This window comes from Copidosoma floridanum, unplaced genomic scaffold (assembly GCF_036245765.1).
Source record: "Copidosoma floridanum isolate Cflo_tuat_1 unplaced genomic scaffold, Cflo_Japanese_pri ptg000007l, whole genome shotgun sequence".
Classification (NCBI taxonomy): domain Eukaryota; kingdom Metazoa; phylum Arthropoda; class Insecta; order Hymenoptera; family Encyrtidae; genus Copidosoma; species Copidosoma floridanum.
In genome coordinates this window covers 14,555,293-14,577,752 of record NW_028321884.1, presented here as the reverse complement: position 1 = coordinate 14,577,752, position 22,460 = coordinate 14,555,293, and the positions used below count along the sequence as shown (strand labels likewise).

At 34.2% G+C, this 22,460-nt stretch overlaps 1 protein-coding gene across 1 annotated transcript; it reads left to right on the top strand.

Moving 5' to 3' along the window:
• The first annotated feature begins 4,199 nt into the window (after positions 1 to 4,199).
• On the top strand, positions 4,200 to 22,460 carry LOC106643058 (uncharacterized). Its single transcript, XM_089588804.1, has 5 exons — positions 4,200 to 4,473; positions 8,409 to 8,466; positions 8,497 to 8,773; positions 9,280 to 9,531; positions 21,522 to 22,460. The coding sequence occupies exons 1-5, from the start codon at positions 4,329 to 4,331 to the stop codon at positions 22,068 to 22,070; spliced, it is 1,281 nt and encodes a 426-aa protein (XP_089444930.1). The 5' UTR covers positions 4,200 to 4,328; the 3' UTR covers positions 22,071 to 22,460.

The following is a 22,460-nucleotide window of genomic DNA, read 5'->3' as shown; positions in this document are numbered from 1 at the left end:
CTACTTTTTAAAAGGAAATTATAAAGAAAAAATCTTACCACACTATACAACTAATATCTTATTTTTACATTTTTTCGAAAGGTTTTTTTTATCCATTGTACGAGACATTGTTGGATTAAATGTAATTTTTTAAAATGAATTTAATTAAAATTTAATTATGCTAAAAATTTGTTATATCGACATGAAAGTAACCTTATAATAAAAAGAAAAGGTCAAGTAAATGTGATGTGTTGAATTAAAATTTTTTTTACTTAATTTCTGAATCCTTTACATCGTAGCAATGAATTGTATTTGTTTTACAAGAATCGTGAGTCTCAAATTTAAAAATATCTAAAAAGGGTCAAGTTTCGTTTTTGTTTAGAATAATCTTTGCACGACTCTCGTAAGACTGCCTCGTACTCACAAATTAACTTAACTGAACTGAATAATTATTCTCTTTGATTAGTTCTTTATGCAAACCTCACATCTAACTTATTAATGTGATGTTATTTCATAAGTGTATAAAAACGTTAGGGCATTAAGTATATTAATATAATTTGCGCGAGGTTTGTATATATTATCAGTTAAAAGTAAAAATTATTTACTCCGTTTGATATTGTTTATTTACAAGTACTAGATGGTATTATAGGAGCTATTCACATAGACATTTTTTGCTTATTTCATTGTGAACGTTCATATTGAAAAAGGGGTTCCACTGTTCCGCTAAACTCGAATTGAGTGAACAGACTGAACAGACCTATGCTGTGTTCTCTGTCAGTCAACATAGTCGCGACGACTATATAGGCTTTGTTGCCTGATGGAAAAAGAGGTATAGGTCTGTTCAGTCTGTTCACTCACTTTGAGTTTAGCGGAACAGTGGAACCCCCTTTTCAATATGAACGTTGACAATGAAATAAGCAAAAAATGTCTATGTGAACAGCTCCATAATGTAACGAGTATCAATCATAAAGCATGCTGCATTAAAAAAAAACTTTGCAGGGCCATAATTTATTTAAAAAAATAAAATGTATTGACCCTGCATGAAGACTTTAAAAATTTTTGAAAAGAATAGAAAGAAAAACTTTTACGTGAGCTTTGACTATTATTAAAAAATAATTTTTATGGATTTGGAATACTTTAACATTTTAATTAAATTTCGTACTTTAAATTACATTTGAAACATTCAAATTAAGAAATTTATCTGTTTGGCATGAATTATTGTAAATAAGGTATTACAAAACTTTCATTGAAAATTTTTTTCATTCAGATATTTCAATTTAAATACAAACGAATTATAATGCAAATGTATTTGTTTATTTTAATGAAAAAAAAAAAAAAAAAATTGACATATTGTATTGTGAATGAAAAGAATGAATATTTTTAGGTACAACTGCTTCATATTTTTAGGTACACAGGAGGGCCTTATATTTCCACTAGAGAAACAGCTGTAATTTTTACTCTTATTAAGATACGTAAATCGAATATATTCAAAACATTACATCCGATTGGGCTGAAATTTTATTTGTAGCTTATCACAACCTGACAGCTTAAAATTCAAAAAGTTAAGTAAAAAAAAAAAAAATTTACCAATCCCAGGGCAGCATGTCTCTAAAAAATTAAAATTAGTATTATGTATGGTTAAAAATGAACATAAATAGCTTAAACAAGATGTGCTAATATTGATGAATTCAAATAATTTTGAAAAATACATATAATTACGGTTATATACTTTTTGCACGATAAAAAATGTAACATTCCTGTCTCGAATGCAAAAATTAGATTTTTTGTGTTTTAGCCGCTTCGGTTCTCTGTTATTCTTACGTTTAAACTATTTTATGAAAAAGAAAAATTATTACTAACGAATTTTACTTGTACTACTTTTTCAAACACAATAGCAAACGCAGTAACAAATACAAAACTTTGTTAAAATATTTTATGTAAACACAATTTTTGTGAACAAAAATTATATGATACACATATAAACCAAATTTCTAAGAAAAACCACCCTCTGCCAGGAATGTAAGTAAATCAATTAAAAATAAAACTTTTTAGCTGGATTTTTTAACGATGTAGCAGAATAGCAAAAAGATGGTGAGTAAAGACAGAGAACCGAAAATCCACCAAACTTGAAAGTGACCACTTTATCGGCTATCTTATAAATCTGCATAAAATTATACCAATAATTGATGCGATTGTTTTACTCAACAACACTTTGCAACATTAGGAGAGTATCGAAAAAGTTCAGTTCACCGAACACAAAAGGGTAAAGGAAAGCATTCTTCAAAAAGCAAAGTGTTCCCCGGTACCTACAATAAAAAAAAAAAAAAAAAAGTAAGGCAAACGTGTCCAAGAGGTATTGCGACCCAGGGAGCCAGGCCAAGTGATGTCCAACTAATTTGTTGGGTGGCTCCCGTTGTCCGACCAAAACCCCGCCTTTTGGCGCGCCAGCCAAAACAGAAACGACATTGCTGCCCGCACCACTACAGACTCAAGGGTCTAAAAGAAACGCGCAAGACAACAGCCCCGTGTCTTCCATTGGAGCGTGTACTGGATGTGTGTGTAAACGCTCTCGAGAGCCGGTACACGGTATGGCGAAAATAAAATTCGAAAAATAGCTAAAGAGAGTCGGGCAAAAAATAGAACGAGAGCCGGCGAACTTGTTGGGTGTATACTTAGCCTCGAAAAATTCGATTCACTTGCTTTCTCTCGATGTGGCGGTGCTTTTTAGATAGAATGCCGAGAAATCACTGGGTCATGGTGGTTGTGTGTGAGTGTACCTATGACCAATAAATAAGATAAAGTGAAATACTGAATCTGTATGTATATAGTTGCGTAAGAGGTTGGTGATTATCACTTGTATAGGTCTTTTTATAACAAAAAAATGTTTATTTTAAATGTATATTTTAAAATGTTTATGTTTTTATATGTTAAAAAATGCAGTATCAAAAAAGGTTTTTAAAATATCATCAAAGAATCAATTTCTAAAAAAAATGTTAAGATACAAATAAAAAAGAATTGTTTTAAACTCAGAGCCACGACAACAATACGATGTCAACGACAATGGCAAAGAATTGTCTAAAGTTAGTAAATAAAAAAAAAAAAAAAACGCATCTTTTATCATCCTTTGCTCTATCACACATCATACACGTGAATGCACATCAAACGCGCAAAGCCATCGTATACTCGTATCGCGGAAAACGTATCCCACCGACGATGCACAAATCGCCCCCCCCGGATGACAAATCGAGTGCCAAGGCGTGAAAATTCCGTCCCGAAGCGCTCACGCGTTTTGTTGTGCTTACCACCTGGTATACACCATACCGTTCAAACACTCATGCGCATACGTACATTATAATATTCTCGCGAGCTATCGACGACTTTGGGAGGGGGGGGGGCGAATTTGCCACTCAACTTGTCAATGCCCTCCCGCGGGAGCGAATGTATCACAGCCGTGTACCGAGTATGGGACACTAAAACGTCTTGGAGGTAACACAGACGGGACATTGTTCGGCTGACCGAGACTCCTTAGGCATAAAAGCCCCGAGGGATAAAAAGCCCAGATCGGCAATATTCAGCGAGCCCGCACCCACCGCAACCCCATCAAGCTATCATCGTCGTCCGTGCGCTCGGGACACCGCGGCACAATAAGTATTTCACCAGCCCCGAGCGTATAGGTATATCCCCGAAAAAAACGAAAAAACACGCACCCACGGAAACTGTACATCCCCTACTGTACCCGCACCGGTCCATCAGCCAGTCTCTGTCATCGCCCCGCCCACGCATCCCCCTCTGCCGCGCTCCGCATGCACCAACACCGCGGTGCGACGCGAGCCGCGTGCGTGGGAGTAAGTACGCGCTCGAGAGTAGGTGTATCCCGTCCGGCTGGGGCCCTCCTTCGTTAAAACCCCCCCAATGTGTGCGATGTATCCCTCGCGGCACGCGCGCGCGCGCCAAGCTTCCCCTCTGTATACCGTAGAGAGGCCGATCAAAGGAACCCGGAGGAGAAGGTAATGACGGCGCGATGATAAGGCCGCTCGGCTAGTCTGCGTGGAGCTCTCTCCGCGGCCTCTTCGTCTCTCCACGCCGGTTCTCATCTTCTGGGGCTGCTTGGGCATATACTTTCTGTCATCGGCCGGTCCCGGGGGGTGAGGAATATCGCGCGCCTGTCGGCAGATCAGCGTTTCTTCTTCTTTGTCGCGTGTATCCGTGACCATTGAGTACTCGATAGTTGGGAGGAAGTGGCATCCCTTCGATGCCGGGGTCGTGGGTGGAATATTGTCACCGCGATGACCCCGCGCGCGTGGGATAGGAGGTGACGCCACTGACAACAGCGCGCTGCGTGTACCGTCATGCAGCAGCACGAGCAGAGACACGAGCCGGCTGGCGATTACTGCTATCAGCAGTGGGTCGGGCATCACCATCATCAGCACCAGCAACTGCAAGCCACTCAGCCGCATATCGGTGCCGTGCCCTCGCCCATGCAACAGATGGAAGGTAGGTGCTTTTTTCGGGGGCCTTTTTTTTGTTGCGTAGGAGGGATGGACGTGGTTTTTTCCTTAGTGAGGATTACTTTTTTTATGATCATTACTTTGTGTATGTCCAAGGAGTCATTTTGTAAAATCTGAAACCTATAGTTTTTTCGCCCCAAGGGGTGGATTTGTGTTCACGACTTGATTGAGAGAAAAAAACAATGAGAGCTCGCGGATGAAAATACACCGGTTCGTGGGACATTGGTTCGTCGACCTCCCTGTCGTCGGAATCGAGATCTACCTCGTTGCGTAACTCTGCCGATTCGCTGCATAATAGACGAGTATCAACAGCGCGTTTATTACATTATCGAAAACTCGTCGTGGAAGCTGTTGAATAAGTATATAAGGTTTAATGCTGGTCGTTACCCTGTGACTCGAAGTGACCAAGGACCGCGCGGGGGGGTAACTTGCTCTAGAACTTGAAAAATGTAAAAATGTTCAGTGGTGCTCGATTGTGATTGATGCCAAGTCTAGCTCGGGGATGTTGACACGGTCTTTTATAGTCGACCGAGTTCGCGAGTGTCGCTCCCGATGATATATATGAGCTTGCAAGCTCGAAAGCTCCCTGTATCCGCCGGCGGGACACTATTGTGTGGTTTTTGTTTGGAATATACAGAAGGTGTCCTCGACGAGAGATACAAACTAGGTTATATTTTATTATAATAGATGAAATTAACTACTGAGATTCAGTGGGGAAAAAAAGATTACAGATGTAAAAAAAAGAAGTATGGTAATTTTTATTCCAAGTGTTCGAATATTATGAGTTATACAGGAAAGGCTCGTAAAGATAATCCGGGGATGTAAATGACGTGTACTCTTATTACGTGTACGTTTTGATAATACAAAAACTACGAAATAGATCTTAGGTCATGGTTGATATGATCTTGTATCTTAGGTCATATTGATGTATATATTACAACTATACCATGACCTAAGATCAGTTTTCGTAGTTTTTGTGTAACTCAACTCCATCACTGAAAAGTGTTTTTTTCTTTTTGTTTTTCATTAAATTTTTACTATTTATACATTCTTTCCTCTTCGTATAGTTTTAAATGTTAAATTACTCAAACGTATTTGAAATGTAAAAAGATAATAACAATTATTTATTTAGAAATGTGAGGTTTATTTTATGTTTAATTGTATGATAGTTTAATATGTTTTTTGTATTTATCAAAAAATTCTATTTGAAATTCTTCAAAGAGTACTATACTGTTTGTAGAGTAAAGGAAATTTAAGGGTCTTTCAATGAGTTTTGTATATGTGCTTGGTAATAAGAATGCAAAGTTTTTTTAAATACCTTTTTTTCATTTAATCTCAGTGTATTATTTAATAAATTGCTCACAAGTAAGTCCATTTTCTGTTGCCATTCTACATGAATAGGATGAAAAGAAAATATTAAATTTGTTTGGACAAAATCAATCTTTCAGTGGGTATCGATGAGGTTGCGTCGTGGGCACCATAAGAAGTGATACGGGTATTTTTTTTGTGCAAGTTATTTTTTAGATTTATTCAACTGTAAGTGGATCGCAAACGACATTCAACCGCCATATTTTTTGTACATAGAGACGTTTTAAAGACACAAATTATAATTAACCTTTATAACCATTGCAAATATACGTGTTGAGTAGTGAATTTTCTTTGATTATGATTTTTGTGTTATGCAAAAAATCACGTATAATCGCACGAAAACCGGATAAAATTGATGCAGAAAGTGACATATATCTTTGACAATACCAGGAAAATAAAATCGATAGACAAGAAAAACAAATGCTTCCGTCAAGACTCACATTCAAGCTTCCGTCGGAAAAGCCCACCACAATCACCGATAGTATCTAATTAAGTCCCTCCTCGGTCGGCGCGTTCCACTTGTCTCGTTTTCGAGCAAAAAAGCATGGTATCTTGCGCGACGTCATTCCCGCTCGTTTTTTGCATTCCGACTGTCCTAAAAATCGTTGCCTGCACAACCATGCGATCCAATGAGCTGTTCGTTTTGTTCTGCCCCTCCGCTCAAATGCTCGGCTCCACTTTTTTTAAATCAAGTCTAACTTGCTCCATTGTATTTTGGGACTATCTCCAGTGCCTTAATCGTTTTCCCGCATTACAAATAATACTGCTAAAGAATGGTAAGCTTGAACATTTTTAAATAAAGACCTGCGTGGTAATATGAAGTTATAAGAAAATATTTTTCTCATTATGGATAAAAGTTATAAATTAAAATGAACCACTTTTAGGACCAACGCGAATCTGTACTATAACATCATCTTCTAAAACATCACGAACTCCAGTAAACAGGAATAAGTAGGAAGTTGTTGTACCCGAAACTCCGAGAAGCTTACTTGACGCTTCTCCGTGAAGCAAAACACCTTATGCATAGTATAACGCGATTTGTTGAATGGACTGATGTATGTTCTCGTTTGAGCTTATTTTAACCAAGCGAATTTTGTTTTTCCCCGTACATACGGTTGTAAGTACGTTTCCAAGTTAAGACAAATTCGCGAATAATAAAGTCCACATGCAAAAACAAGAGTTTGGTATGGATACAATCGAAAAGTATGCTCGAAAAACAAACTTACTTTCCATCTGTGAGTAAGACCTCGAACATAGATTGTTGAAAGATTACAGTAGCACGATGCGTTTTGAAAACAATTTTAAAAAGTTTTAGAGGTAGTTTTCTCTGTGAGTTCGGATTTTAGTTGTTTCAGGAACAACTATATTTCAAGCCAAAGCTTTCTCTAACTTTTAAAGGAATTTTTTCATTTTTTTTACAAGATTTTCGAACAAACCATATTGAGTCAAACATGTTCAATTTTTATTTTTAAACTAGTCGACCATTTCTATTTGATTTTAAAATATTCCTTAAATATCCGAATCATTAGCATGAGTGTTGCAGAGAAATGTTAAAAGCGTTTTAACGTACGATAATTATTTTTTTATTTTTTCAACAATTTCAGCCTGTCCTCTGTTTGTTTTAACGGATCATCTTCTCTTGGTCTTTTAAGAAAATTATTTTTATCCAAATTTCGTATATTTTTAGATGGCATTTAAAATTTTAGTAACCTGACGATGTTCACTGTAAAAAATTTAATTAGTGTTTTTATCTTATTTTTATTTTGGCTAATGAACAAATAATTCAAATGTATAGCTATAGATAAGCTCTTGTGTATAGAAAAAGGAAAAAAAAAATCGTGTAAAATTAAAAATGGTGTGTCTTATGTAACCAAGCACATGGGTAATCGTGGTTAATGGGACCGTGGATAATGATGTTGGCTTCTAGTTCTTAATTAACAGAAAGTGTCACTCAGTGTGCCCAAATTGTTAGATTCCTTAGAATTTTCCTTCGTAAACAAACGACTTAAGAATTTTAAGGAGGCTAAAAAAAATTGCTTTCAAACCGACAAATCACGTTATTTTTTAACATTTTTATGATGAGTATACTTATTTTACTAGTACACTTGGCAAACAACTACCGTAACGACTTTATGATGTTATTTTCACTGTCTTCTAGGATGTTCATAACAAACTTTGGTGTAAATTTTTCTGGTTCAACTTCCTTTACTGTTTGTTATCTGAAGGGGTGGAAAACCATTTATTTCGTAATCACGGACCTACAGGTCACAATGGGTCAAAAATCAGTAGCACGTGTGTTGAGACAAAGAATGTTTTGCACTTGCATGATTCATCTATTTTAAAAGTTGTAACGAATCACGTATATGTCCAAAATCTGATCATTTGGGCTCATCTTGTCTCATACTTTTAATATACATCATGATAGTAATGATTACACTACGTGCGTATGTACATTAACGAAGGCCTCCAACACTTCGACAAAGGCTCGAACGATAACATATTATACAGTACAATTTTCTATTAAAAAGAAACAAAAAAAAACGTAATTTTTAGCGTGTCTCCAGACGGCGGGTGGTAGCCACAGTGGTACAACAAAAAAACCGGGATCGCCGTCAAGTCTCCCGGACAGCATCATCACGAGCAACAGCACCGTCTGCACTACGACAAGCCTGTCTTCTTCTCACCCGGATTCTAACTCCTGCCGAGGACTGAACGACAGCAATAACAACAGCACACGCAGCGAGGACGAAAGCATCCGGACACAGCAGCAACATCAGCAGTTGAAGAGGCCACTGCATGTTGCTTTGGTCGGGACTGGTGCCACGCTCGAGGCCAGAGCACTGTGGGAGGAGTTCCACCAGCTCGGCACCGAGATGATAGTCACCAAGGCTGGCCGACGGATGTTCCCTACGTTTCAGGTGGGCTTGTTGTTGACTCTTTTTCTTTTTATTCATGTTTTTAGGAGTTTTTATTTTATAGTGTTAAACGCTGGTTCAGGGCGCCAAAACCAGTGGGGGACGAGTTTCTGGTATATTAGTCTCGGTTAGATCGGTGATTGTGCGGGAAAAAACATTCGATGTATTTTTTTCCTGTCTCCCTGTGCGTCAAACTTTTGGTCAATTTAAGTTAACTTTTTACAACTAAAATAAATTGTGGAATTCACTTCTTTGACACGTTTTGGTTCACAACAAGTAAAAACTATTCTGAAACGGTTTCATACTAAAATTTTTTAAAAATGTTGACTAAAAAACGATGGATGTAAAAAAATTTATTCTGAAGGCATTTAAGGAATTAATGTAAAATTCTTATCCTTTTTCTCTCATTAACAACGAAAATCAGTATATATGTAAATATTAGATTTAGTGTCCTAGGGGTTGGAGTGCTGACAAATCATATTCAAAGATAAATTTAATTCTGCATGCAGTGCCGACTGTTCGGCCTCGAGCCCAACACCGACTATTTGCTGGTGATGGATTTTGTGCCGTGCGACGACAAGCGATACAGGTACGCTTTTCACAGCAGCGCCTGGGTGGTGGCCGGCAGGGCGGATCCCGTCTCGCCGCCTCGCATTCACGTCCATCCCGACAGTCCGGCCAGCGGAGCGCACTGGATGAAACAACCCGTGTCGTTCGACAAGCTCAAGCTAACCAACAATCAGCTCGATGATAATGGACATGTGAGTTATTGATTCTCTTATGTATTCCAATTTTTTCACTTTACTGTACAATATCGTTTGCGATGTATGTAAGTTCAAAGAACAAGTAGAGTAAATCTAGTCAGTTTTATCTAAGTTAAGTGTTTTTTTACGAAAATCCAAGTTATCATGAAAGGAAGTAAATAGAGTATATATTACATACGTATCCATAGCACAGACGTTTCATAAACATTTTTTTACCCCCTCATTTCTACGGTAATATTTGTAGTTGTCATGGACACTGTACTTTCAGGTATTTCTACAACCTTCGTAATTGGCGATAAACAAAATTTTGATGTAACATACGTACATACATAAAATATACCTACATACTTTTCATAAACAGAGAATATAAGTAAATCCCTTTTTTAAAAAAAAGCCCACTCTGTGTTGCCTCGTGTGTACGTTTACGTACATTCACATAAATATTCATATACAAGTATGACCAATTATGTTTCATTTCCTTAATAATTAAATAAGGTCATAAACTCTTTGTGTGTATAAAATACAGTGGTAGAAGGACAATAAATGATATTTATAACAAAAGAGCATGATGTCTTAAACGATACAAATAACATATTATAATAATTTATATTTTAGGTAGTATGTTAGAAATAGCAATCAATTAATGTTGGTATTCAATATTTATTATTATGTGATATCATGTAATAAATAAAATTTTACAGTAAAGTATGAATATAATAACATGAGATAAAGTCTATAAAAATTAAATTTAAATGAGTATTTGAATGATTGAGCAGAAAATGAACTAACACAGCTCTCAAATACGAAGAAGTAAATAACTGACTGCAGTAATAGATACTAAGTAATTTATTATTTTGAAAAAATATTACTTGTTGCACAAAAAATTTTAGTTTCTCATAAATGTTATTGTAAAGGTAATATATGTTATTGTACACCCCCAGGTAAGGAGGGTAAAATTGCACCAAACACTTTTTTTACTCTAACTTTGGAGATCGAAAGACAGTATAAAAAATGTAACACAAAATTTTAAATCTCTTCATTTTATGAAAAATTTTGTCCCTCAAAAATGTTGTAATGGGTCCAGCTAGGTAAGTAAGGGTTAAAGTACACGAAATTCTTTTTTTCACTCTAACTTTGTAGAACAAAAAGAACTATAAAAAATATTATGCTAAATTTTAGCTTTCTAGATCACTTCCAGTAAGTGTGATCAGCCAAATTGTCTTTTTTTTTTTAGCGAAGTAACTGAAAAAAAAAAAAAAAATTAAAAAAAACGTACGAAAATGCACATTTGCATAACAAACATTCATAAATTTTTTAATATTTTTCGGCCCTAAATTCAAATTTTCACAGAATTTAAGAATTTTTTTTAAAACTCTAGAAAGAATTCTTTATTGAGTGGTATGACAAAAAAATTTTTTAACAAAACGCAAATATTTTTCTATTGCCATAAATTTTTTCAGATTTTAAAAAGTTGTGAAACAGGTCAAGAAAATTAAAAACAGCAATTTTTAGCATTCTTCTATATATTTACTACAACAAATAAATGTAAATGAAAGTGCTGTTATATCTACTAAAAAAAAATTGTTAACAATGGTCCTATTAAGACTTATTTATTTTTGAAAAATTTTCGTCTCTTAAATATATTATTGTTAAGGGTCTAGCCAGGTGAGAGTGTTACTACTTTTTTACTCTAACTTTGTAAATCAAAAGAAAGTATAAAAAATGCTATAAAAAATTTTAGATCTCTATATCACTTCTGGTAAGTGTGATCGGCCGTACTGTTTTCATTTCTTTTTTTTCTTTTTTTTTCTGAGCTCAGTGATTAAAAAAAAGTTTAAAAAATTTAAAAAAAATGCACTATCAAATAACAAACATACATAAAATTTTTAGCACTAAATTCAAATTTTAAAAGACTTTCAAAATTTTATAAAAAATCTTGAAAAAAATTTTTTTTTAATAGTATGACAAAAACATTTTTTCAACCGTACGAAAATTTTTTTTTTATTAACATACATTTTTTTTTACTTTCGAAAGTTGTGGAACAAGTCAGAATATTAGAAACTACGATTTTTGAAATTTTTGTACATAAGTACTATGACAAATAAATTAAAAAAGCTCTGTAAATCGAAAAGTGGGATAAAAATGTTACTCAAAATTTGAGATCTCTATTCAACTTTCGATAAGTGTTGTCAGCCACACTGTGTTTTGCTTATTTATTTATTTTTTTTTTTTTTCTGAGCTCAGTTACTTAAAAAAGTAAAAAAAATATTTACAAAAATGCTCTATTCAACAACAAACATACATACATTTTTTACAAATTTTTAGCACTAACTTGAAATTTTGAAAGACTCAAAATAGTTTAAAAATTAAAAAAAAAATTATTTTTTAAATAAAATACTAAAAAGTTTTTTTACATACGTCAATTTTTTTCTATTGCCATGAATATTTTTTAAATTTTTTTAAATTGTGGAACAGTTAAAAAAATTTTAAAACTGCTATTTTTGTAAATTTTGAACATTACCACTATGACAAATAAGTATATAATAACGCTGCATAAAATTACTTCTTAAAAAAATTTAAAGTAATTTTTAGGTGAAGACTTTGTTTTGTAAGAAAAGTAACAAAGAAAAATGTCGAACATCACAGTTGTTTATTTTTTTTACTTGTTTCACAACTGTTACGAATCTAAAAAAATGTACTTTAAAGTAACAAACATTAACACATTTTTTGAACATTATTATCACTGAATTCAAACTCTAAGACACTTAAAAAATGTTTTAAAAATCCTAAAAAATTGTTTTTTGAGTAGTATAACAGAAAAAATTTTTAAACAACACGTAAGCATTTTTCTATTACCGTCAAGTTTTTTTAATAATTTTTATGAGGTATGGAACAGGTCAAAAAATTAAAAACTGCTATTTTTGAAGTTTTTGTTTAGTTCGTTACTACGGCAAATAAACTAAAAAAAAAAAGCTCTGTAAATAGAAAAGACGTATGAAAAATTTTATATCAAGTTTTAGATCTCTATATCACTTTCGGTGGGTGTGATCGGCCACACTATGTTTTTTATTTATTTTTTTTTTTTTTACTCTCAGGTGCTTAAAAAAAATTTTCAAAAATTAAAAAAAATGCATTATTAAATAAAAAACATACACATATTTAAAAAAAAATTTTGGCACTGAATTTAAATTTTAAGAGACTTTCAAAATGTTTTAAAATTAAAAATAAAAAAATAAAAATTTTTTAGTAGTATGACAAAAAAATTAATTTAACACGTAAACTATTTTCTTGAATTTTTTATTTTTTAATTTTTATAAGTTGTGTAACAGGTCAAGAAGTTTAAAAACTTTTATTTTTGGAATTTCTCTACATTATTACTGCGTCAAATAAATTAAAAATAAAGCTCTGTCGATTGAAAAATAGTATAAAAAAACTTGTACAAAATTTTGGATTTCTATATCATTTCCGGTTAGTGTGATCTGCCACGATTTTTCTTGAATTTTTCTTTTACTTTTTTTTCTTTGGGCGCAACAACTAATAAAAAGTACAAAAAAATTAGAAAAAATGCACTATTCAATTACAAACATACTTACATTTTTTTTTTTTTTTTTTAGCACTGAACTATAATTTTGAGAGACTTTCAAAATATTTTAAAAATCCCAAAAAAAGTTATTTTTTGAGTAGTATAATAAAAAAACTTTTTTAACAATACATAAATTTTTTTTCTATTACCATGAATCTTTTTTTTTTTATTTTTAAAAGTTATAGAACAGGTCAAAAAATTAAAAAACTGCTATTTTTGAAATTTTTCTACATTATTACTACGTCAAATAAATTTAAAAAAAAAGCTCTGTAAATCAAAAAGAAGTATAAAAAATTTTGTATAAAATTTTAGATCTTTATATCACTTTCAGTGAGTGTGGACGTCTACACTGTGTTATTTAATTTTTTTTCTGCTCTCAGTGACTGAAAGAAAATTTTAAAAAATTTACAAAAATGCGCTATTCAATAAAAAACATACATACTTTATTTAAAAATTTTTAGTACTGAATCAAAATTTTGAGAGATTTTCAAAAAGTTTTTTTTTTTAATTCTAAAAATAGTTTTTTGAGTGGAATGTCAAAAAAACTTTGTAACAAGACGTAATTTTTTTTTTTTTAATTATCACGTTTCATTTTTATTTTTAAAAGTTGCGTAACAGGTCCAAAAAATTGAAAACTGGAATTTTTGGCGATTTTCTACATTATTGCTACGTCAAATAAATTTTAAAAAAAGCTATGTAAATCGAAAAGCACTATAAAAAATTTTATATAATATATAAGATCTTTATATCATTTTCTGAAAGTGTCATCGGCCACACTGTGTTTTGTGTTTTTACAAATTTTTTTTCTGCTCTCAGTGAATTAAAAAAAATTTGTTTTAATTCATAATAATGCATTTAAAAAAAACAAACATACATATATTTTTTTTAATTTTTAGCACTGAATTTAAATTTTGAGAGCCTTTTAAAATGTTCTAAAAATTCTAAAAAAAAATTTTTTTTGAGTAATATGACAATAAAATTGTTTAACAGCACGCAGATTTTTTAAAACTACCATGAACTGTTTTTACTTTGAAAAGTTGTGGAACAGGTCAAAAAATTAGAAACCACGATTTTTGGTATTTTTCTACATCATCACTACGACAAATAAGTAAATAATGAAGCATCGTAAAATTACTTCTTAAAAAAATTTTTAGCAATGGTTCATGTAGGCTTTTTTTTAAGACTGCGTATGTTTCACAAGTAAAAATATTTTAAAAATTATTAGTACTAGAAAAAAATTTTGCGTTGTGTTCAAACAAATTTTTTTGGCCATAGCACCTGAAAAAGATATTTTCTAAAATTTTAAACAATTTTGAAAGTCTAAATAGTACAGTTTAGTACAAAAAAAGTTTTAAAAAAAATTGATGTATATTTTTTATTCATCAGTCCATTTTTTGTACATTTTTTTCACCATTTTTCAGTCACTTACCAAAAAAAAAAAAAAAAAAAAAAAATTCCCACTTGCACTACCCAGGATTGATCTAGAAATCTGAAATTTGGCTTAACATTTTTTTATACTTTCTTTCGATCTACAATAGTATTTAGTGCACTTTAACTCTTCTTACCTGGCTAAACTCTTTGCAATCACATTTTTGAGACAAAAATTTTCCAAAAAAAAAAAAAAAAAAGATTCAATAAAACCATTGTTAAAAACTTTTGTTTAGTGGAAATACACAGAGTTTTTTTTAAATTTATTTGTCGTAGTAATGATGTCGAAAAATTCCAAAAATTGCAGTTATTTATTTTTTTGATATGTTTCACAACTTTTTAGACCTTAAAAAAATTCGTGGTAACAGAAAAATATTACGTTTTGCTGAAAAATTCTTTTTGTCATACCACTCAAAAAAAATTCTTTTTTGCTTTTTAAAACTTTTGAATTAATTTGAAAATTTGGATTTAGTGCTTAAAATTTTTAGTAAGTTTATATATGTTTGTTGTTCAAAAGTGCATTTTTGTACATTTTTTAAAACTTTTTTTTAGTGACTTAGCTAACATGATGAATAATAATAATAATAATATACATATAAGAAAATAATAAAAATAAAAAACAAAGCAAAATGAAAAACACAGTTTGCTTCATTACATCTACCAGGAGTGATCTAGAGATTTAAAATTTCAGTTTTTTTCTCACTAAGCTGAGAAAATGAAAAAAAAACGGTTTGACCGATCGCACTTACCGGGAGTTGTTAATTTTAGAGATCTAAAATTCAGCGTCATAATATTTTTCATACGGCCTTTTGATAGTTTGGTGTTATTCTCCTTAACTGGCTAGACCCTTTAATGAAATTGTATTTTTATTTTGAAATATTTAATACTAAAATTTAAACAGAAAATTTTAGTAAAAAGAAATTTTTTTTTTAATTATATGGTGAATGTGCATCAGATTTTTCAAATTAAAAAGTATTTTCATTTCACAAAAATAATAATTATTATCAAAGAGCTATTACATGAATAATTTCGTTAAAATATCCAACTTTATTCGGTAAACAATTGACCTTAAGTTATCTCTTTGTATTAATATACATGCACTGTTTTTCTCTTAGAATAGAATATTCTAGAACAAACCCAAGAAATCACTACTTCATTCCTCCTCTCACGCACATAAAGAACAAGAAAAGGAAGAATCCAAGTATCTTCTCTCCGTCAGATATTCCCTGCACATATACTGAGATTTATTCCACCCCACGTAACTCCAAGAATTTCGCGCTTGCATGTATATGAAGCTCGAAGCTCCTTCCATATTATGCACAGGAACTACATTTAAGAGAGAACTCACGCTCGGGTGCTCTGCTACTCTGTGTAATATACCTTCTAATAAAGTCACGGGATAGAAAGACACGGCGCCTCCCTCGGGCGCACGTGTTTGTCGTTTCGGACGGCTTCGGCTTAATTGAGCTGAGATACGAGCTCGGATGCTGCCAGGAATTATTTAGAATGCAAGCACGGACTGCCGCGTTTACGCGTATTTTTGCTGGAAAGAGTGGGATTTCGAACAAGAGAGGAAGAGAGAGAGAGGAAAGAAAGTACGTGGATGATGAGGGGTGAGCGAGAGTTTTCGCGAGTTATGACCGTGGACGAGGGAACTTAAAAATAAAAATTATGATCCACCAAATGAACTCGGGTGCGTATCCTGTGTTGTGCTTGTTGGTCTTTTTGCGGCGATAAAAAATTATGAAACGTGTTTTGGCGTAGGTTGTAAAATGTTTATTGTCATTTCGACAAGTTCCGTAGGAAATGACAAGAGCAAAGTTTTTAGACGGAGGATGAATTTCGAATTGATTCTTATTTTGCTGCGAAACTTGAAGTCGTATTTGGACTTTGTTTTTTTTTTTTTTTTTGTTTTTTAATATTTGTGTATATTCAGTAAGTACAAAATACTTATCTTTTTGAGCCATTATTGCGGGCGTTTGAGCCATTGTTTTGTAAACAAGAAGTCACCAAGTATTATGAGAGTGACGGGCGTGCTTTCTGAGAAGAGACGACACTTTTTCCCGTCCCACTAGTCAAAACACCAAGGGCTCTCTTTCATCTTGTTTATATGGTTGATGTTCCCAGCGACGATGGACGTTCATTGATCGGCTTGAATCTCGTGCTCCTTTATTTATCTTTCGCACGAAATCTAGCTGTTGAAAGAGCTTGAAAAGTATCCGTCGCTGGGCATTTTTTACACCCCAAATATATATCTGTGAAAGAGTGTATTTATATATACAGCGAGATACAGATAGAGGATATACATTGAGACAATCGGATATTTTGAATCTTTAATGTCATGGTGCTTATGATTACCTATTTATTGAGTTTATTTAAATATTATGTGGAACTTTATATTGCTTTTTGTCCACGCGTAAACTATTGGTTTTTCATAAAAAAGATATTGCAGGTATTGAAAAAGTGTGAGCCATTGTTTTAAATTATCGTGTACGGTACAATTAGTTGGATAAAAACGTTGCTCTACTCAATTTTTCAAAAAAGTTACGTAAAAAAGTTTAAAATAATCTATATGTAAGTCCTCAAATTATGATTTGTAGTAATTAAAAAATAATTTGATTGTGGGTATTACTTTATGGTGGTTCCAGTTAGTAAAAATAAAAAAAAAAAATAAAAAAATGTGTTAGCCACGTATAATGAAGTGGTTGTTTACATTGTTTTTTGATCATATTACATTTACACATCCTGATTTGTCTAAAAAGAATGATATTTTAAAACTTTGGATTAAAATTTACATCAAAATATTATCTAAAGTAACTACACGATAACGGAAACTCATTCACTTTTCACTCCCAATATGATAAACATGAACACCAAGATACTTCTTGATTTTCTATTATAAGTAACTTTCTAGCCCTTTCAGCCGTTTTTGAAATTCAACCTCCTCCCAATCGTACAATAACTTACCCCCTACGGAAAAAAAGGTCTGACATGCGTTGCAGCTCAAAATTCCATCCGGCGCTCGTTCCTTAATTGACATTTTGTTTCGCGCTCCTCGTGCCCCCCTACTATTCCCCATACACTTATTACCATCAACAAAAAAAAAAAAAATAAATAAGGGCTACCGAGTTAGAAAAAAAAAAAAAAGAAAAAACAAAAATAAGTCCAAGAGACGACAGAAGCCGGGACAAGTCTTGCTTGGTTGAAACGGTCTTTGCTGTATAGAGACGTGGAGCCAAGTGAAGGGAACGACTACTCTTTTTTTCTTGTTTTCCCCTGTTGGGCCACGCGCCCACGTGTGTGGCCCTAATTGTCAAAGTAATTACTGAATCTCTTTTCCTTCGCGGCAATTTGGAGAATAAAAGCATACGAAGTTAGGATTTCAAATGAACTGTTGCTTCACTTCGTATAATCTCTTTTTTATTAATAATCCCGAGGGACTTGTCACTATTACGTGGAGGGTCCACACTGTCGTCCCAGCGTATGTGCCATAAGAACAACATTGCACTTACGCTTTTTTTCCATAGGACGGCGGTGCATAGAGATGATGATTTTAGAGTGCATTTATCATTTAAAAAACGATTTTTTAAATAATTATTTAATAAATGTTTTTTTTATGGTGTAATTATTTTATCTTATTTAATTTGATTTAAGACGTACTTTTCAATACTCGAAAGTAAATGTCATACTTTTTAGCATAAAAGCATGTTTTTTCTCCGTGTACAAATAAAGTTTCAAACGTTTCTGGGCTCATGACGTATTTGAATTTTGATTGCATTGATTCCATTGATTCTATGATATTTTCGGTATAATTTAATTGATTGGATTTCATTTATCTACATTTTTAAATGATTCCACCACTCACCAGCTTGCAAAATCCACGGGCAGAGTTATCAATTCTTCAAGTGTTTATGATCAAGAGCAAGAAAAACATTTTTTTGTTTTAAATTGCAGATGTAAAAAGGCAACCGAAGAAAGTGAATCCTAGCCACAGATCTTGTATATTCCCGGGGTACTTTTCCTTCCGTACCCAGCACGAGACACATTAGACAGGACGCATATAAAAAAAAAGTACTCCTCTTTCCAAGGACCGAGAGACGTTCACATTGTACATATTATAGATACCCCTATAGACGGAGCCCACTGACACACATGTTCTCATAAACGTCCGTCCGATAATTTGTGTTGGGGATGCACTCGAGCGCTCGGAGGGCGGTGTCGAGTTGTTACTCTCCGGCCCCCTTCATAATATAACTTAGGTGCGCGTGCATGTACGAGGAGAAATGGAAGACGGGGGTATGATTTCTTTCTATTTTTTTTCTGCTTCCCTCCTCGCCAACGTTAATTAATCACCGGTACTCCCGAAACTGTCAAACGCGTCTTCGCTACCCCCACCCCTTCCGTCTTCCGTTTTTCCCCGTAGGTGATGGACGCGCTCTCTTTTCTCTCCGTGTGTGGTAAGTGCGTGCGTTTTGGGGGGTTGGGGGGAGGAGGGAATTTCCTTGCGTTGACTGAACGTTTCTTTTTTTTAGATACTTTTATAAAATCAGGATGGTCTAAGATTTATGTACAAGCACATGTGTGTTGAAAGATAAGATGATAACCAAAAGTATGTAAAAATGTATTTAAATTGATGGGCTTATTGAAAGTTTGAAAGGGAGATCCGTACTTTTATTCATTTTTTTAAATCGTCAACAAAATATTATTTAAGTAGGTAAAACCACATTGCATAGAAATTAATGTATGCACTGTATACATTTTGTGAAGTAAAGCTCGTAGTATCAATTATTAACTGCATAGACACATATGTACAGTTGAATACTCATGATAGGGTTGTATACGATCATTGTGAAGTATAAATTAATGTATAACGATTTCATATTTTATCTGGAAAAGTGAATATTGTCGCCTGATTTTGCTGAACGCTAAGGAATGGGATAGCTTTCAGCATTTTGGAGTAAAAAAGGGTAACTGGGCTTGAGAAAAAGTTCGAGTTATACCTTATTATACTTCCTAAATTTCCAAGTTGGTCCTTTATTCATCGCAAAGTTGTGTCATATCTTTGTAATTTATTCAATAACAAAGTTAATTAATTTTCAAATACAGAGCCGAGTTACATCTTTATTCATCTCAAAAAACGATATAGTATTATTTATTTAAAAAGAGTATTATTTATTTAATTATTTATTTCACTTTCTAATGAAACATCATGACAAACACGTTTGTGTTACCTATATTAAATTTACTCCACGAAAAAATAAAAATGTTTCATTAAACTTTAATGTAAAAATTTTGGTTGAGATGAGATTCCACAACATATTATATACGTGTAAACTTTCATAACCAGAGCTTTCTTGTCACATCTCCCGACCTCGTGGTAATGTATATATATATACACATAGGCACATAAGTGCACGGAATGTCAGCCGAAAAAGCTCTCAGCTCGTTCCTCTCATTATTCGTCATCATCTCCTCTCTCTCGTGCACACGCGATGATAAATCTAGTGCTCGATGCCCAGATGTTGTGTGTGCGTACACCCGAGATGCTCACATTATATATACGTACATTTTTTCTCTATAGAGCCCGTATTTTTTTATCTCTTCTCCTTCCAATAGAGATCATAGGAGCAAAGTATCTGAGCCACCGTGGACTCGAAAAAGCGATGGAGATAGAGCGATGCCTCAAGGTGAAGGGGTCGCAAAATTTTACAGCCTCTTCGCGCGATCGCGCGCAAAGTTTCAAAAAGTCTCTTCCACCACCCCCATCGCATGCATCCTCTCTCTTTCGGATGCCACGGTCGTTAAAAAACCCCCGTCGGTCTGTGCGCGGAGGAGCGTGTGGGCTTTTGCACAACTTTCGTTACCTCACCACGTGGCGTGTGAGTACAAGCACAAGGTTTCGAGACGTCGTCGTAAACTTTCGCGACTTCCTTCTCCTGCAAAAGTTGTTGACTAGTTGAGACTTATTGCGCGTGCCCACCCGTCCTCCCCTCCCCCGTTTGACTATCATCTCGTTTTTTTTTTTTTCCTTTTTTAAAGAGGAAGCGATAAAGTTGTCACTTTTTTCCGCCACGCCCACAAATAGACAGCCCTGCACATATTGTATCTAAGTGGTCCTAGATTCCACGAAGCTTGCATAACAGCCGCTAAAGCTCCATAGAAAAATTATCGTGCGCACATTGTACCTCTACCAGGTTTCCAGTGCAAATCGTAACATATATGTTCACAATCATTATTTTAGCGCATAGATTTAGCTGAAAAATTTATTCTCCTTGTATGTCAAATTTTTCTTATTATTCATCTCGATTGCAGTTCGACTTACGGTGTGTGTCTTTAACATAAACTTTTGTTGGTGTTTTTAATTACAAGAATAACATTTCAACTTAGTCTATCGTTCGACCAGTGACAAGTGAGTTGTAACATTTCATGAACTTTCGCGTGTTCCTGAGCCTAATGAGGCTGACACAAATGGTCAGAAAAACGTTGGTGTATTAAACTAAGAGATACCAAACCCCAGGTGTTATTATTTCTTGAACCTCACCCCCAACAGATCAGCAAACACCTTACTTCTCCATAACATTTCAATTTACCATAACAATCATGTGCCTGTTACTTCTTACCGATTTCTTGATTCATCTAAGTTATCAAACGCTTTTATGTATCCACACAAAGCATCTATTGGTTCCTCTTTTAATAATTTTAGTATTTTTTTCATGTGCATTTCTTCATAATCCGTAAATCTTACATTTCCAACTACCCTTTTCTGATTTCATCCTACATTTGTTTACCTGCCTCCTTGCACAATCATAAGTCTTCTACACTTTTAGTATTCACTGGTACCTAACTTGCTTTAAGTACTCATGAGGTATGATTGCGGAAGAGATGTGTGATCGCTTTGTGATTAAGTTATTTGGTTACAATCGAGAGTCAAACATATATGTTAATGATTAATCACTCGTCTTCTTTCACGTTACAGATAATCCTGAATTCGATGCACCGCTACCAGCCACGTTGCCACGTGGTCGTGGCTCCGTCGCCACCGGGCTCGTCGCCAGACCCACGTACCGAAAACTTCAAGACTTTCTCATTCCCGGAGACCCGCTTCACGGCAGTGACGGCCTACCAGAACCACCGGATAACCCAACTGAAGATAGCCAGCAACCCGTTCGCCAAGGGTTTCCGTGACTGCGAGCCGGACGATTGCGACGGGAGCACCAGTGCTGCCACCAATGCATCCGCGAGCCCTGCACCCAAACGTGTACCAGCTTGTTCAGTGGCTGCGCAGAGCGTGACCGCAAACCCAGTTACTGTGGCGACGGGCAGTGGTCCGAGTATCGGTGCAGCGGCATACCCCACCAGTGGCATGCCACTGATACCAGGTATACCCACCCAGGAACAACATCATCAGTTCTACGCGACGCCCGCCGCGCACTGGTCCTACCCCCCGCCACATCAGAGCGTCGGCCCCACGCATCACTACACCGGACACCATACACACCCCCCTACGCTTTATGGTCCCCGGTAAAACCTTTTTTGCGGGCAATGCACGTCGTTGTGTTATTGACTATTTTTCCTCTTCTTCCTTTTCTAAGTCACTACATTAATTTATATGATTTCGTTGTAATAAGCTAGAAAGTTTAAGCACGAACCAGTTACAACCTGTACGTGAACTGGTTATAACATGTTTGCAAACTTTAGTTCTTAGTGAGTGTATGTGGAGGGGGTGTTTGTTTATTTATTTGAATGAGAATAGAAGGAGCGAGCTAATTTTTTCTAAGTTTTAAGATGTTCGGAGTTTTACGTAAGAATAATTAGAGATAATCATATTTTGTACGTTAAAAACATGATATTTACATTGATGAGCGATTTCGTAAGGAAATGGATAGTATTAATCTAAGGATCTGCAGAAGTATGA